A 17,771-nucleotide genomic window follows, 5' to 3' on the forward strand; every position below is an offset into this window, starting at 1 on the left:
TGCCATCGATGCTGAAAAAGCGTTTGACCGGGTGAGGTGGTCCTATCTGTTCGCTGCGCTGCATCATTTTGGTTTCGGGGGAGGGGGGGGGGGGTTATCAAATGGATCTCCTGCATTTATAGTGCCCCCAGAGCTTTTGTGAGGGTGAATGGGGAGTCATCCACCCGCTTCCCCATAGCCAGAGGCACCTAACAACTTTGTCCCTTGTCCCCACTCCTTTGCGCTCTACATGGAGCATTTTGTGCAGAAGGTGCGTGACAACCCTCAGATTAGTGGCATTAAATATGGGGTGGACACACATACCATCAGCTTATACGCGGATGATGTGATCCTCTCGCTGACGCAGCTTCAAACTTCACTACCGGCCCTGCTTACGGAAATTTACCACTTTGGCGAGGTCTCGGGATTCAAAGTTAACCTGAGCAAATCTCAGATCTTAAACCTTTCAGTGGCCCCTGCCCTGAGAGACCTCCTTGAGAGAACGTTCCCTCTTACCTGGACAGACTAGTCTATCACTTACCTGGGTATCTCACTTGCTACCACTGTTCCTAAGACTTCGCAATTGAATTACTCAGCTCTTGCGGCGTAAACGTCGCAGGCACTGAACAACTGGAGCCGATTGGGCCTCTCCTGCTTTGGTAGGGTGGCTGCGGTTGAGATGACAATCTTGCCGTGCATCCTATACATCTTCCAGACCATCCCGACGGCGCCTCCCCCTAAAGTTATCCACTCACTACAGCTAGCCATCAACCATTTTGTGTGGGACGGTAAGAAAGCGCGTCTCTCCAATGCACAGCTGACACAACACAAAAGGGAAGGAGGAGTGGGTCTCACTCTGGTTCATAGATACCTCCAGGCATCTCACCTTGGGTATATACTCGAATGGAATAGACCCCTTTCCGAAAAGTGTTGGACGTTTATGGCTGATCTGTGAAACAGTCGACAAGCACCTTATTTCGGAACTTTACTCGATGTTAACAAAACGGGTGGGAGGGGGACGAACTAAAAGACCAGCAGAGGTGGGAGGAGGAACTTGGGCGAGCTCTCTCAGACAAGGAATGGGACGATATCCACTGTAGAGCCACCCATTCAGCGCACAGCACAACAGGAGCCGAATCTGCATACAAAGTACTCATATTGGTACCTCACACCAGCGCCATACACAGCTGGGACAAGAGCAGGTCCGAGAAATGCTGGCGAGGCTGTGGCCAGACGGGCTCACTCGTCCGCTTGCTCTGGCACTGCCCTAAGCCGGAACGCTTTTGGACGACAGTTCTAGACGATATCAACAGAGCCTTCAGCACCCCCATACCACGCTTTCCAGATTACACGCTCTTAGGACTGCCGAATCCACTTACATTTCCTCTACGCTCCCTGAGAGGGCGCCAAATTGCCCCAGCGTTATTAGCGACGCGTCAGGTACTCTTGACTAGATGAGGAACTGCGCGCGTACCGGACCACACGCACTGGCTACATAAATTATGGCTAACCTTAGCGATGGAGCGCCTGTCATTGGTGGCGGACCACAAGGCAGAAACCTACAGCGAACTACGGGCCCCATTTATTCAGATACTCTCAGTTGAAATGTGGGAGGTTACCTGTCCTCAATATCTAAAGATTTTTAGACTTATCCGAGACTAATTGGGCCTACTGATTCGATAATCAGTCATTCACTTGGGAGGCATGCCTCCACAGGCGGCGGGTAGCAGATAAACTTACTGCAGGACTAGCACTCCACTGACGTACATAGGATAGGTGAAGAGGAAGGGATGATGGGGGGGGCCTAGGGAGGGTGTTATTTCCTTTTTCTTTTCTTTCTCCGTTCTTTATCCCCACCTGATGGGGGTTTCCCTGAGTTTGCTTCTCCTGCTTGTCATTTTGGTCCTTTGTGAATTACGCTCGCAGCCTGCCCACTGGGTTGTTGGCATTAAAGCTGTGAACTGCAGTCAAAGTTGATATGCAGCCGGCCCCAGGGTTGTAGGCGTGTTGCTGTGTTCATTTCTTGGACCTCTCAATAAAAAGACGGGTTCCATAAAAGAAACTAATCACTGCTCTCTTCTCTGCAGGTTTTGGTCGTCATCACAGACGTAAACGATTGCATTCCGGAATTTCAGCAGTCAATCTATAGTAAAGACAATGTCCCAGAAACAGCCGCTGTTGCTGTCTCGCTTCTGCAAGGTACGTTTTATTGACTATATTCGGGAGGGGGGTTTGTGGGCTTGTTTGTGCGTGAATGTTTGTGGTGTCATTTGCTTCATGTTGTAATCATTTGATGCAAATTGTTGAAGATTAAGCTTGGTCACAGTGTAAATAAAGCGTATGACTGGGGGGATTTCTTCCTAATTGTGAAGCCTCTGGCTCACTGACCCTGGTAAGCTTGAAGTTTAATGGTGCTTGTGTCATTCATGACAGAAATGCTGTATTCTATAAATACTGTGAGGGTGCTTCAGTTAAGGCTCTTTAGGCATTGACTTCTTTGAATCAGGAACCTTTAGCCATTAGCTGGAGACACTGTTAATCAAGTCTTGGATGAGCCTTACCTTAGTTCAACCCTCATGGCTATTTGGGTGTATCCTTCCCCTTCTATTGGAGTGTATGAGGGACTATTTTACATCTAAGAAGTACACTGTTATACATTTAGGGCCAGATGTGCTGAGAACTGGTCACAAAACAGACCAGTGTAGTATTTTACCAACCGATCTATATACTTATGGGCCATTTTGCAAAGCACCTAATCCTAGTGGGTCGCAATTTGAGCTACCTCATGAATATTAATGAGGTAGGTTGACAATTGCGACCTACCACAATTTGCACCTATCACCAGGGCTCGAGTCGGGGTACCACGCGGGTGGACGGCGTTCCCCCACTTATTTTACCGGGGTTTTACCGGGTGGACGCTGTCCACCCTGCCCAAAAGATGGAGCCGGTACCCGAGCCTGCACCTGCGCGCGCGCTCAGCACTCACCAAACCCCACCTTCTATTGTCGAGAGAGGGCGAACAGAGCTCTTTAAGTTGTTTCACGTTGATGGAGCCGTTCAGTATGACAGACGGGCGCTCGTGGCCGCATATTAGAAAAGGTCAGTATGTGTTTATGCATTTCAGACGGAGACCGGCAAATTTACTGTGGGCAATAAATACGCATCGAACAAGCGCATCTTTAATTTCCCCGCTCCTTTGAGTGTCAATACGGTGACTAATTCCAACGTAAACATTCTCCTTTGCCCTTTGAACCTGCCCCCATCGCCTTCTAACCTTTGTTAATTAGTGGGGACTCCATCTCATGACGTCACTTCCGGCTGTGAGGTCACTTCCGGTGACACCACCTAACTTGAAGCGTCCCCCCACTTCTTTTTTTAGGACTTGTGCCCTGCCTATCACAGGAATGGCGGCATGCTAGGCGAAGCAGACCACAACGTCTTTAATTCCGTTAAGGAAAATGGAATGTGTTTTAAATAGTTTTTAAATGAAAGCCTTGACAAACTTTTTTAAGAGTAGGCTGTGGTCTATAGGACCACTGCCTACTCCTAAAATAATATTTTTGAAAAATTCGCAAAGGGGTCCCTTGTGTAGCCAGTACTATATTAATGTTTTGAGACCATATTTCGGTCGCAAAACATTAATACATCCCATCCGAATTAATATTTGGATGAGGCGCACTAAACACGCCCCTTCCAATTACCGATTCGGTATGTAGTTGCAAACCAAAATTGATATCCGGTAACATGTTTACGAATCGCAATTTGTGTTTGCTACATACCAAAAGGCTTTCTGCAATCACAAACTGCCTGATTTTGGGACTGGAACCCTTAGTGAACACAAAAGGCCATAGTAGATCTGGCCCTTAATGCCAAAATCTCATGCTTATCCAATATTGTGTTTGAATTGTTTTGTACAGCAGCAGCCATTTTTGTTGCTTTTGTCACTGGTCAAGTGTGAGTGTCAACCCTATTGCATGTTATATTGTGAACCTTTAACAGAGTGTTTAGGACTATTCATTCCAGCATTTGGAAAAAGCTCTGCACTCATGAACCAGAAATTGACTAATTGGTTGGTCAAACTGTCTTATTATTTGTTAGTGGAGAGCTGGCATAGCTTACCTACTTAACTGCATGAGCATTGAGGCATTGAGCAGGGTGTTTTATCTCTCTCTACCTCACTGAATGATGTTGCTTGCAAGCTTCTTTGATAGAGTAACTCTCACTTGTATCTGCTGCCTCTATGATTAATACCATCATCAAACGCAAGGTCTGTGGAGTTTTGAAAGTTTGACTATTGAAAGAACCAAGTATAGAGACACTCTTCATAACCTTCTACTCTGTTAATTTTTTCCTGTTTCTGGTGCTCATTAACATGACTTAACTTTGTGGAATGATTCTCTGTAATTCTTCTTGTTTTTAGTGGCAGCCAAAGACTGTGATTCAGGACCAAACTCAGAGGTGCTGTACCACACCCTGAGCCCTGACTTCAGCATCTCTGCCAATGGCACGATTTCACCAGCCAGACCTCTTGACTACGAGCGAGCCAACCACCTCTATGAGTTTGTGGTCATGGCAACTGACAAGGGCCTAGATCCGAAGACCGGGACAACCACAGTCAGGATCCGCATGTCAAACGTGAATGATGAGCCACCGGAGTTTTCTCAGCCAATGTAAGTATGACTCAAAACTTTCATTTTCTTTCTGCTTTGAGACGCATATACCATTTCACTGTCACAGCTTTTAGTCTTATTGGTCTAGAGAAAATGTACCAGGCTCTAGAATCCAGCCCACACATCTGACTGATGGGAAACTGACCTCAGTGAAATACCTAGAAATTCACTCACTCTATCAACCAGTGAGTCAGATACCTAAATGCATAATTCTGTAACATGCTGAAACCTTGAAAGCGTCTACCTAGTAAATTTCATAGCTTATAAATGAAATGTATATTTGGAGACTCTTTGTAGAATAGGGCTGCCCCATACACATTGAATTGCTCCACATCTGTTCTTCCTTTGCAAATGTGAAGCATGCTTTTACCTTTTAGTTCTAAAAATATGAGGCTGCCTCCTAACTCTATGATCAAATGTATTACCTCTCAGTGATAATGACGTAACATTTTCTTTTGTATTTGCTTGTCTTTCACTTGTCTCACTTTGCCATGTGGTAAGGACTGTCAGATGCATTACCAAGCACAGCGTGAATCAGAACCTTCTCTGAATTCTGTTTCAGAGTTCTGCAATGAAGCAAGGACTCGCAGCTTTTCATCTGGAGTGTGAAAAGAGTTGAGGTGTGGCACCCGCTAACCATCTCTTTTTCCCTTGTTCGATAGCAATGGAGATGTAGCCAATGGGCAATATGACATTGTGCATTGCTGAAGTTCGGTCAGTTGCAGGTCTATCCTAAGAGACTTGCATGGAAAATGTTGCACCTTCACCTGCAACACATAGAGGTGATTCCAAAGTCTGGAACATACACTTGAGAATGCTGGTTCTAGCTACATTTGTGGAATATGTCCAAAGTTTGTGTAAATAATGCAATGTTCACCATGACTAGAGTTGAACGCTCTTATGGGAGCGTCAAAGGCCAAGTCCGGAAATTGCAATGTGGAGGAGGTGGTCCCCTACACAGTTGTTACTTTGCAAATATTCACAAATATGTGTAAAGAATTTCCCACACTTATGTGGACCTCTGTGCTCACGGTTGAGTGGTCCAGGTTTAAGTTTAGTAAAATTCACCAATATTTAGCATTTTCAAGGTAGCAAAACCCTACACTGTGATCTGCAGGGGTTTTTTTCGGACACCCTGCACCCGCCAAACTTTAAATACCCCCACCCCAACATCTTAACCCTGCGGGCGCTATATCATCTTCAGAAATCTGATTTAAGTCTTCAAATAGTAGTATTTACTATGGCAATTTCCTGTTCCTGACACATAAAATCAAGAATTGTGTTTATTTTGCCCTAGGGAGTGTTTTCACTTACAGTTCCACCAGTATGTCATTTTGTATCAGTCCACCCTTATTATTAAACCAAGCTGACCGCTGATCTTTTAAAAGGGACTATGCCTTTGTCTGTCTCTAGTTGTATAAATTATGTGTACCTTGTAGCAAACACCGGGAGTTGTTTACTAAGGGTTTATTCTGTGTGTGACTTAAAGCAACACAAATCATTGTTTTCATTTACTTACCATTTTAAACCCCTTCGGGCACAGAGCAAAATTGTGCAGCACTGCGCACGCGCCCATGCGACCCTTAGTAAATAAGCCTGCCAATTTGTGAACATGTCACAGCCTCAAGTTTCTTTACAGAGATGGTTTACACAAACTGTGCGATCACTGCCATCTTGGAAATTGTCACTCGCGAGTCCTCTATGAGCATTATGAAACACAAGCAAATTTTCACTAACCCTAGACAAGATTAATTTGCACTCTCCTTCGGCTGGGGAGATCTTGTGAATAAATGAGGGATAGTCTGTACATTTGAGCGTAGTCATATTTTCATTAAAGTGAGGCAACAATTATTGGGCATTTCGTGAAACAAGAAAATCAAAAGATAATTATTGTTTTTTCCAATGAGGCTTAAGAACACTTTTCTTTCATTAAGACAAAGTTTAAACTTAATATATATCTTCCAACACAGGACACTGGTCTTTTTTTTATTTTTTAGAAATGTTCTTTGTTTACAGGTACTGGTGAAGGACCCCTTAGTAGAGTCGCTGTTGTTACAGTTGCCCAGTTTTTTCTGACTCGCCTCTACATTTGAAAGAGTTTCTTTTAAAAGGGTCATGGCAGTGACGTAACTAAATTTGAGGGCCCTCTTTGCATAGTGCATGGAGAGGGGTCCCCACACGCCCAATACCAAGTCAGGAGCTCTTAGGCCGGGGGCCCACTGCCCGTGCACAGTGCCGGAGGGGGCCCCCTGGAGCTCGGGGGGTCCCGCACCACTGGGTCATGGAAGAGCCTTGAATATTTCTCTAGAGATTAGCTATTAATTTTAGATGTATCTAAAATATGTTTTCTACCACCATTAACAGTCTCTGTCATAAGAAATGAGCGAAAAGGACAAGTTACTTTTGAGTATTAAACTTTTATTCTAGTTTTTTTCCCTTTAGTTTTCAATTATTTAGTAAATTACCAGTCTTGAAGCCAAGTAGGGAACAATAACAATGACAACCATTTATGGCATTGTTCCAGGGCGCTGACAAGGTGACAAAACACCTTTAGAGCCGGGTCTGCATTTGCAATCTCAATACAATCTTGCTGCTGATACAACTTCTTTCTTTCCTTCCAACCTTCCAGAGACCTCACTGCAAAGGTTCTAACTCGCTCGCGTCCCTCTCTGTGCCCTAATAATCGTCGATGTTGATCATTGACCTCTGGATTCCATGTTGTGAAGGTTGTGCCTTCGGGCTAGACATTGCTGCTGGATGGTTGAACTCAATTTGAGCATGCATCTCCTCTATTTAGCTGCCTGTGATTTAGTCTTATCAGGAAGCCGCTCATCGAATCCCTATCCCTACAGATGTATCATTTTTACCAATGAGACGTGTCCCTAGAAGCGTGCCGCGCGCACAGTGTCATACTCCACTGGCTTTCCATGCCTGTCACTTTTGGTCCTTTTTACCAAACCCGCTGAGAACTTTCCACTCCAGCAGAGCATATAGGTCAGAATCATCCAGGCTTTCCTCCAGTTAGGCCCACTCTTACACTTGACGGTTTGACATGTATTCTGTCGCGTTTCTTTGGTTTTTTTTGTTAACTTGCATGCCTGTGCTTAACATTCTTGCTGGCTACGCTAAAAAAGACACATGAACGGTTTTTAGACGTGATTGTGATAAACGTGAGGCTGTGTTAGTTCGTGTTAGTCTAGCGGTGTTACCAGGATGTCATGAAGCCGCATTGTTGTAATTGAAGATCTGAGCATTGAGATAATTGTTTCACAGAATGTGACTGCTGAGCTCGGGTCATCAGAGGAGGTAGCTGGGAGGGACAGGCAGCTGCAGCCGAAACAGGTTAGGGTGCACATAGTAATGTGGCATTTCTAATCTTCATCTGTTTCATTAGTGGATCCGGCATTAGCTTTAACTCTTCAAAAGCAAATTTATTTAGGGAGCAGTTTGAGATGGGCGATGCATCGGGATCACTGGAGACACAGGGGAAGGATCATTTGCATATCTGCTCTTTTTTCATTCCCAATGTTGTGCACACTTGAATGCTTTGCAATGCACATTGCTATTGAGAGTGTGCCATGACAGTAAGAAATGCCCGTTCATTTAAAGCCGACCTTCTAGCACCAGATGTGGGTGCTTTTCTTTAAGACCTACGGAAGCAACTGGCAACTGCCTGGGTAGTGCTTATGTTGGGTACATCACTGTCTTGATAGAGACGTAAAGGTGAGAGGTGTAAAAGCCTAGCACACCGTAGCTGAGCTTTCAAAGCACCCAGACACACGTTTCTGTGGGCAAAGATTAACTAATGTCTTCCTAATAGTTCCATAGCTCACCATTTGATAGCTTGACTGAGTGATACTTAATTTATTTTATTTGTTAATTGTATGCAGTTTTATATAGCACAAATTTGGCACAAGGGCATTAGAGCACTTTGCAGGAGCAACATGTTACACAACACATGGTTAGATTTGTTTGGAGTACAGGGAATTTAAGTGATCTGCCCAGAATCACAAGATGTGGAGCCCATGCCAAGACTTGAACCTGGATCCCCACTTCCAAAGTCAGCAGCTTTGACAATTAGGCTACATCTATGGTGACGGGGAATGTGACAATGAGTAAACAAATTTCAAATAGCTTTCATAATAAAAAAAAATGTGATGTCCAGACAAGGTTCGTTTGAAACATATCCAGAATGTATTTACTACAAACTACCTAGAGACAAAAGATTCCAGTAATACCCACACAGCTAATGTAAGAGCGTCTATTCAATCTTAAAGCAGGGTCAAAGTCTTAGAATAAATCATTGTTAAGGGCCCTATTAAAATCTATTGCAGGAGAAAAATGATCAAGAAAATTACTCAGTATGAATGGCCTTAGGATTTAACGTTGAGCCCGTTGGGTATATTAATCTTGGTAGATAGTCATTTCCTCAAATTAAGGGTTTATGAACCAGGGGCTGGTCACAGAGGGAGTCCATAGAAGTCTCAGCATGCTTGGTTCAACTTGGCAGATGCAACGCACCATGATACTTAAATGCAAAGACTATACTTTCATTGGAAACCACCCACTGATTGTCAATTTTTATGAACGCACAAAAAGTCCTATGCACAGTCACAAAATTTGACATCCCAAGTTTTGTTTGACAAGTTGCCATGCAGAGCTGTTTCTTCACACTTCGAATTCTGTTTTTACATTTTATCCTCGCTTGCTTCATATTGTTCATGGTTATATTGAGCAGCAGATCAACTATTTCTTGAAATCTTCAAGTTTGGTCTCCATAAGATACTGAGAAAATGGTTTCCTTTCCCCACCTCAAGATACTCTATTCTCGGGCACTGGATCAACCCTCACTGAAACTGTTTCCAAAATCATAGGGATCAACTGGTGATTCCTCATTGACAATAATGCTAGTACAAATCAGACCCTCTCTGTTTTCTGGTCAATTCTTCATGCTGCCATAATCCAGCTTGAAGGATCTTTTAGAAGGCCTTTCGACTAATGACCAATACCAATGAGTAACAATTCAACCCAATCGTTAAAGAATGATCCCATTTCACTGGTTGATCACAAGTGCCAAGTTGGGGTTCTGCAAGGACATCCTAAACAACTCTGTTGTGTTAACTGTTTGGCTCAGCTCTACAGTTTCTGTATTCACACCCATGGGTGACACGAGTGAACATAGTTCAATGCACCAATGCTGGGATGTGAAAGACCGTTTTTTATAGCCCTGGAGAACCCCACCCAATACATAGTTGAAGTGGCACTGATGCTTTTTGGTTACTAACTGTCCCTAATCAGGGATCCACGGACACCGTGGTGGTAGGAACCAAATCTACTTTTTCTCTCTTTCACACACTCAAACTGTACTAAAAAGAACCTAACTTTTAATTAAAGTGTTTTATTTCAACAGTTTCAATCTGTTGCTTAGCACATTTAAAATAACTGCACACAATATCATAACACATGTGAATGTTGCACACAACAAGAATAAAATACACATTTCCACCATAGTTAAAATGTAATCTAAAAATCTAACACCCTTATATGTGGTACACTAGGAGAGCATGGAGTAGTATAACTTGCATCTAGATTTTTTTAGGGCGAATCAGTGAACTACATACCAGTTTACAGCAAAGTGCAGTAGTTGTCAAAAGTCAGAGAGGTCGTATTCCTTGTGAAAGGTAAACACACGTTGCATCAGCTCCTCCTGGACTTGGGCTAGCAATCAGCTTTCAGGAGAAAGTGCGATACAGCATCATCTCTGGCAGTCAGTATTGTCTCTGTCAGTATCTTGTGCAATAATCTGGGGCGAAGAACCTCTCATGACAAGTGGTCAATGGCCGGGCCTTTTATTTCATACTTCTCTAAGATGGAAGATTCCTACATCACCTTAGGGATGTCCGGCACAGCCAATGTGCATCAAGATGCTAGTCTAAGACATATTCTTATTAACAAATAAGGTAAAAATACAACAATTTAGGCTCCACATTTTCTGGCTACTGTTCTAGTCTGACCTTGAAATAAACATAGCAAGGCACAAACCAATGTTGTATGAGGTGTCTAATCAATGTCATTGTCAGAGTGACTTGACACTTTCACGGTTCTAGGAAAGATAAGTACAGGCCACACCTGCGTTAAAGCAGACATCTTGATGATTCTGCAAAAATTCAAGAAAATGTAGTCTCTGCCTTCTCAAAATGTAGTCAGACATTATAGTCTTTACGCTCTTGTTGTCTGTTGTCTGTCACTCAGAATCCCTTGATGAAAAACATCCCCTTTATTCACTGTTACTCATCTATAATTCTCTATATTGTGGCTAGGAAAAGGAAATTAGGAGAGAGCAGAATGGAATAATGTGACACAGAAATGACCAGGTAACAGGTGTGATCTGGCAGCGGAAGCTTGGCTCCATAAAGCAGGATTTGACTGAGCTGCTATTCATAGAGCTCAACAAGACCTACATACTGTATTTACACCCTGAAGATACATTGTTTACGAAGTTGACAGAACAAAACATTGCTTACAGGTGATGGACATTTTGTTTTGTGGACAAGAGCTAGAGCTAACATTCAGATCTGTGGGGTCAGGGTGAAATACCTAAAAGCCCATATTCTGCTTTCTATAATTAAATGTAAGGAGTCATTAATAGTTACTTATTGGAAAGGACAGTAAGACAGAGAGTGTCTAGTTATCACAACTGTAAGAGACCGTGAGTTCTTTACTGGGTGTTCACACAATCTATGCAAATGAAAAAGAAACAATATTTCAATGTGGTCCTAAAAAATGTGTTCTCTGCAGACTTTTGAGCTGAGATGCCACAATGAATAATGTTTTTACGTGCATCAGTTAGCTATTTCAAATCTTTATTTTTTTGTGTTTTTAAACAACTTAGCTTGGTCTTGATAAATCTAAAGGCATTAATTTACATTTGATGTTTTTTCTTTTTGGATTGTTTCTGATCTGGTACTTTTCCTGCAGTTACAAGTCCTTTGTGTCTGAAGATGCAGGGCCCAGCACCTTGGTGGCCACCGTGCATGCGTCTGACCCTGATGGAGATGGGATCATCTATGAAATAACTGGAGGGAACAAAGAGGGAAACTTTGTTATTGATCCACAAAAAGGTAATAAATAATACATAAGGCTCATATCCTGGGGAATGCACCATCAAAACAATAACCACACAATATTGCAACAATGGGCCAATCATTAGTATTTGTGGGAACCTGCGTTGGCCAGATTTGGTGAAACACAGGAATTATATTAGTTTAAATGACTAGAACTGGGAGCTATGCAAACTGTGCCTTCATTGAATTTTCCCAGCCCTCGAAACCCAGACTATACATATTAATGCCCTGACATCTCTTGTGAAGCAGGCTAGAAGGAAAGCTTGAAAATGGCAGATGGTACTCAGTCCTCTTCAATACATTGCCTACCCATCAGGGAGATTTTTAAGCTGCAGGCACTTGAGGGAAAATAGTTTGTACCAAGTTCGCTTCTAGTAATTTACTGCTTTGTCTCTTGATCAAGCTCATAGGAGCTCAAATTCATGTAAATACTCTGACATCTATTGGGATTTTCCTTGCAATGCACTGCAGTACTGTTGCATAATCTTCCGATATATTAGAACATTGGAATGTTGAGTGCTCCATTGAAAACTATGGAGTGCTCCGGGCTTCTAATAGCCGGTAGAAGCCCGGAGCATCAAAATTCCAGTGGATTTCAACCCCCTCGGGCTCCATGAGGCCTTTGTTTTACAAATTAGAACATTCTGCCCTCTAGGGGCAGCATATTCTAATAGCCTTAGAGCTCTCAGTAGCGGGCTCTACCGGCCATTAAAGGCCCGCTCCCTTGTTAAAGGCTCTTGCCTTCGGTTCGGGCCTTTAATGCTGGAGCAGGCCTTTAATGGCCAGTAGAGCCGCTACAGTGGGCTCTAAGGCTATAAAAGGTTATTTTCTGTTTAAGTTTCAATACAGAGACATTAACAAAGAGAGAGAACATGTGATCATGTGTCCATCTATGCTACTTAAAACACTAAAACTTCCCAAGTGACTCCAGTCATTGCCAGAACCGGACCGGTACTTCTGCGACTCTAGCATTTACCAGTGGGCTGCAGGCTAGGGAGCCGCTTTCAGAGGTGGATTGCCAGCCATCACCAAACTAAGCCCCCATGACCTTATTCTAGTCATGCTCAATTGCAGTGTGGCGCTGATGGGAACCTTTTTACAAGGAGTGATTTTGGTTTCCAGTCCAGCCCTGATTATTGCTTGTGTGTCTGACTGTCAAGATGCAAAGTAGCAGGGGTGTCTTATTAGGCACCAAGAAGGGTGTTAATAATGCCACTGAGTGCCAGTTCAAGCCATAGTTTTAGAAGAAAAAAACACTTGAGGGTAGAATGGCGCATTTTGAGCACCTAGAACAAAAACGCCACTAACCTCAAACATAAACATTTGGCTAAATGCTGGGACCTTATTAAATGTATGCAAAGGCGGCATGAAATAATTATTAATTGCAATGTGAAGATAAAAATGAACCTTACGTAATTGTGGTCAAATGGGTGTCAACTCAACAGCCACTTGGTATTGCCAAGCTGTTTTTATAAGCCAAGGCTCATAGTATGAGATTCAAAATCTAAGTTAGAAGCAGGAGTTGAGTAGCTGAACTACGCAAGATTTATTCATTGCATTTGTGCAAAACCCCTAAGATTTTGCACTCCTAAACTCTTAGATGTTGTAATGCAGACGCCTATGAGACTCTACTACTATCTATGGATCAGACATTTATAATCAGGGCCAGAAGGGGACTAGTATATCTAGAAATATCTGAATTTTCTTGTTTCTGGGGAAAGGAAGTCTATGAAGTGACCTAACTGAATTATGTTTAGCACGATTACAACTTCTGCTCTGAAGTTAGGCATGGTGTGGATGTATCCCCAGTAATTGCCTTCACTCCTAGAATCCCAAGACATAACTGGAGACTACGTGTGGTCTATGGTGTTTGAGCAGGCATTGAAATGGACTGCATTTGCTGTGTTTGCTGTATGATCATCTTTTGAATTTACTTTCCAGGATTGATTCGTCTTCGATCAAATGTGGTTCCCAGATTCCATGGCACGGAGTATGTGCTTAATGTGACTGCTACTGATGACAATGCGTCTGGTGGCCCTGGCTCCTTATCCAGCGGCGCCCTGGTCATTGTGCGAATCAATGATGTCAATAATAATAAGCCGCTGTTCCAAAAGGTATAGTTAAAATGGTTCATGGAAAAAGAGCCTATTGATATAAGTAAGGGGGGTGGACCCGTTGGGTGTGTATTGGGAGCAAAAGACACACAGATGATGGACGGAATGTGGGGAAGCGCTTCGTATTTGGTCTAACAGCCAGTTGGTGGACACCACATCAGGGAACAGTGACATAAGGCAATGTCATGTTTTTAGGTGGGCGTCTGTATGGAAGGTATGTTGTGTCCTAATATCATCCACTGTGTTAGCAGTGGTGTTGCATTGGAGACACACACTAGAGTAGAAATTCTGCCACACCACACTCCAAATGTCACTAGGGAAAATATTTCATTTAATCTCTCCAGCATGCCTGATTTTCTTCTTCTGCTGCACATGTTCGAATATTTGTCACCTTCTAGGTCTGATATATCAGACTTGCGGCTCCTGTCGGGGTCTAATTTTATGACAGCTTCCCCAACACTGCTTCCCTTTGTCCTCCTCTTTAGTCTTGTCTAGTTTCTTGCCCCTAAATCCTCCTAGCCCCATTTTTTGATACATTGTACTCATCCCTATTCTCCATTCCCACACTTGACTAGCCAGTTTACCACCCCACCCTGTACTTCAGGCTACTTCCATGGCTTTGTGGTTTCTACTTTAACACACTGTTTGCTTGATAATAAATAGAGCTTCATAATTCTAGAGTCAAAAAAGACTCTTTAAAAGTGTATTCATCCGAAGTTCTGTTTATTGCACAGCTTAGAGGGCTGCAGAAGTCTTCAAAGGGAATTGTAAATGTCTATAGAAGGTGAATGTGTTGTTGGTTTGGTCTAGCAAAACCATAGTCATGTAGAAATGTGATCACAGAATCATTCTGACAACACATTGAGTGACCGTGTCTTCTCCAAGTGAAATGGCAGGTAAGGGTCAACTCTCCCACGAGCACAAAAACTCACACAAACAAACACCCCAGCCAAACAGCAAAAATAATAGTTCAGAATGCATACACATTTAAATCACAGGTACAGGCATAGACAAAGCAAACGATTAAAACCCCTGTTGCCGAACCCACCCAAAATCAACACTCCCAAAGCAGTTTACATTCAGGAACCATGAGACACCTACGTGAATGTACGTATGTATGTGGCGTAATTATATAGTGCAGACTAGCTTCGAAGCATCATCCATAGTATGGGGGTGATCAGGCAGATCAGAAGGAGTGGTGAGGAGAGTGTTTCCAAGCAGTGTACAGAAAGGACAAAAGGAGTTTATTCACAAGTGGGTACAGAAGGAATGGGGTCTTACAAGTAGGAGGATCTCTCTAGAGGGCACAGAGCATCCAGAAAGGTTACATTGGGTTAAGGTGCTGCTTGATGACGTAATCGTAAGCTCTCTCTAGCTACCTTTCCATTTCCCTTTTCCTATCCCTCTCGACCATGAGAAGGTTATTCCATCTCACATGTGGGTGCAATGCCAATCACAGTCAACCAAGCACATCTTAGTACTTGCCGTTCCTTGGCTGGAGGCATTTGATCTCGAACTTCATCATTGTATGGCTTAGTAGTGTGTGGCTACTGAATCGCATACAAAGGCCCGCCCCTTTGAACTTTTAAAGAGTTCTCTGGTAATTTCAGGAGTGGTTGTATTTCAGTTCCAGTGATGAGTCGGGCTTTAAAGAAATAAGGCATTTTTCCAGTTTCCATCTTCCTCTTTAAACTTTCATCCCTGAATACACCCAGTTGTTGGTTGCTGCTTGGTCTCTGGTATGTATCACTGTTGCTGCCTACTTTGTCAATTAAAGCAACTTCTGGTGGATCGTTGAATTCTGTGTTGTGGCACCCACTTAGCTTCTGATGCGTGGCATTGGGGCATACTGGTTGGTGTTTCCATCAGTAGCCTTTTCCGTTGTCTGTCTGTTTGTGCTGCTTGTGTCCAATTTCTGCTGAGAGTTCTTTTCTTTAGGGTGCTTCCCACTGGTGCATTTGGCCTGAATTCAGCATTATGTACCTGGTCTGCTGTTCATTTAGAAGCAATGGAACTGGTGAACATGAATTTATTGTGATTGGTGGAGGTGTTTAATTTGAACAGGCTGCCAGTTGGTTAGGATGGGGTGCATTGGTTGTCCTTGACGTAGAGAGACTGCCAGTGTTTCCCAAGCGCATGATATGTTTTATTCAGATGTTTAATCCAGCATGCGGGGGCATGTTTATGCAGGCATGATAGCAGAGTGTTGCCTATGGGCTGATTGCAGTCACATCTAATAGCATCCCGTGCTTAATTTGTGCTGGTGAATGTAGGCGGTGGGCATCAGCACCTCGTTTTTAAAAATAGGGGCTTATTTTTAATTTTCACACTTTGGGCCAGAGCAAGAAGAAGGAAGGAAAAAGAAGGGGGGAATCAGAAGTTAGGGAAACGATGACAAAAGAAGAACCAAGGATGAAAAAGAACCTGCAAAAAGTAAGGAAAGCGACACGAAGTGTAAGGTCATGGAATAGAGACCTTTGCTGGATTCAAGGTTTGGTATTGGACAACCCCGGCATTTGGCAGCGCTACTGTGTGCTCCTAAGAAAAACTGCACCATTGCACTATTTTTAATTTTATAAATTGGGAACCTCCTCTATGCTGGATGGATAGTCACCGGCATCGTATTTGGAATATGTTTTCTTCTCTATTGGGGACTCTATGTTGTATACTGCGATTATGTTGTTTTGATTGTGCTGCAAGTTTTTTGGCTCATTCGAACGATGCTGTTGCCATGGTTGGTACTTTAATTTTAAGGCAAAGATACTTTTTTTTTTTTTTTTTTTTTTTTGTCCTCATATTCAGCCCATTTGGAGCCACCCAGGCATTGGAGCGAGAAGAGAAGAGTAACACCGCCTCAGTGCACTGGATTTGTAAGCTTTATCAACAGACAAGCTTACCGGTGCATCTCCTTCTCAAACACTAGCCGAGGGCGATATCCACTGAGGGACCCAATTGCTAGGCCAGAGAGGCAATAGCAACTCATCCATCCCCTATATTTGGGAAAGAGGAAATCTGTCTAGGCAGGAAGGGCAATGAAATCATTGGACAGGGGGAGAAAAAAAAAAAAAAATCCCCGTCACCACTTCATAAGTTTCCGGAATTCCTGCTTCTTCTTACTTCCTGGTCTTATAAGGTCCATCCTGGATATCCTTAAGAGAGAAGCCTGCCAGTCTAAAAATTCCGGAGGCTTAGGGTCTTTCCATTTAATACAGATCTCTCTTCTTGCTATTAAGATGGCATAAAATAGCAGATGCTTGGGTGGACCAGCCAGATTGGGTATTAATCCAAAGAAAATCAGAGGAAAGTCAAGGGTAATAGATATCCCTAAAGAGCTAGACAAAACTTTCCCCACTTGGTTCCAAAAGCTCGATAGAAGAGGGCAAGTCAGAAACATGTGGACGTCTGATGCCGCTTCTTCACCGCATCTAGCACAACACACAGGAAGATCTGCTGCAAATTTAGTTAGCCTCTGTGGTGAAAAATATGCTCTATGGATCGTAAAGATGTGATTCCTTCTTAACCAAGCAGGTTTTACAATATCCCATAGTGTCTTGCACGAATTAAGCCACAGCAGCTCAAGGTCAACCTGTGGGATGCAGCTATTCCACAGTGAAGTTGGAAGTTTAAAGTCTCCGTCGATCTCTTCAAGAATAGTGCGATACCAAAAACCAACCTCTTTTCTAAATGGAGGTTTCTGCATAGCCTGTGTCTCCAATTGTGTATCCCTACCTAAGATGTAGTTGCTTCTAATAGCATGATTTGTGGTGGCCCAGCTAGAGAGCTGGAGAAATTTGAACCTAGAGATAGAAAAGCCAGTATTTTCCCGGAGGGCCTCCCAAGGGATCAGTGAGCCCTCCACGAAAAGTTCACCCCACCTCGCTATA

At 43.2% G+C, this 17,771-nt stretch overlaps 1 protein-coding gene across 1 annotated transcript in view; it reads left to right on the plus strand.

The window, feature by feature from the left end:
- LOC146776290 (neural-cadherin-like) overlaps positions 1–17,771 on the plus strand; it is a 567,428-nt gene that overhangs the window by 103,195 nt on the left and 446,462 nt on the right. Inside the window, exons 5-8 of the mRNA XM_085637108.1 lie at positions 2,067–2,178; positions 4,400–4,649; positions 11,628–11,770; positions 13,715–13,887. Coding sequence (XP_085493234.1) covers positions 2,067–2,178; positions 4,400–4,649; positions 11,628–11,770; positions 13,715–13,887 — 678 coding nt within the window. The remainder of the gene's footprint in view (positions 1–2,066; positions 2,179–4,399; positions 4,650–11,627; positions 11,771–13,714; positions 13,888–17,771) is intronic.

The sequence above is a fragment of the Triturus cristatus genome, chromosome 12 (assembly GCF_964204655.1).
Source record: "Triturus cristatus chromosome 12, aTriCri1.1, whole genome shotgun sequence".
Classification (NCBI taxonomy): domain Eukaryota; kingdom Metazoa; phylum Chordata; class Amphibia; order Caudata; family Salamandridae; genus Triturus; species Triturus cristatus.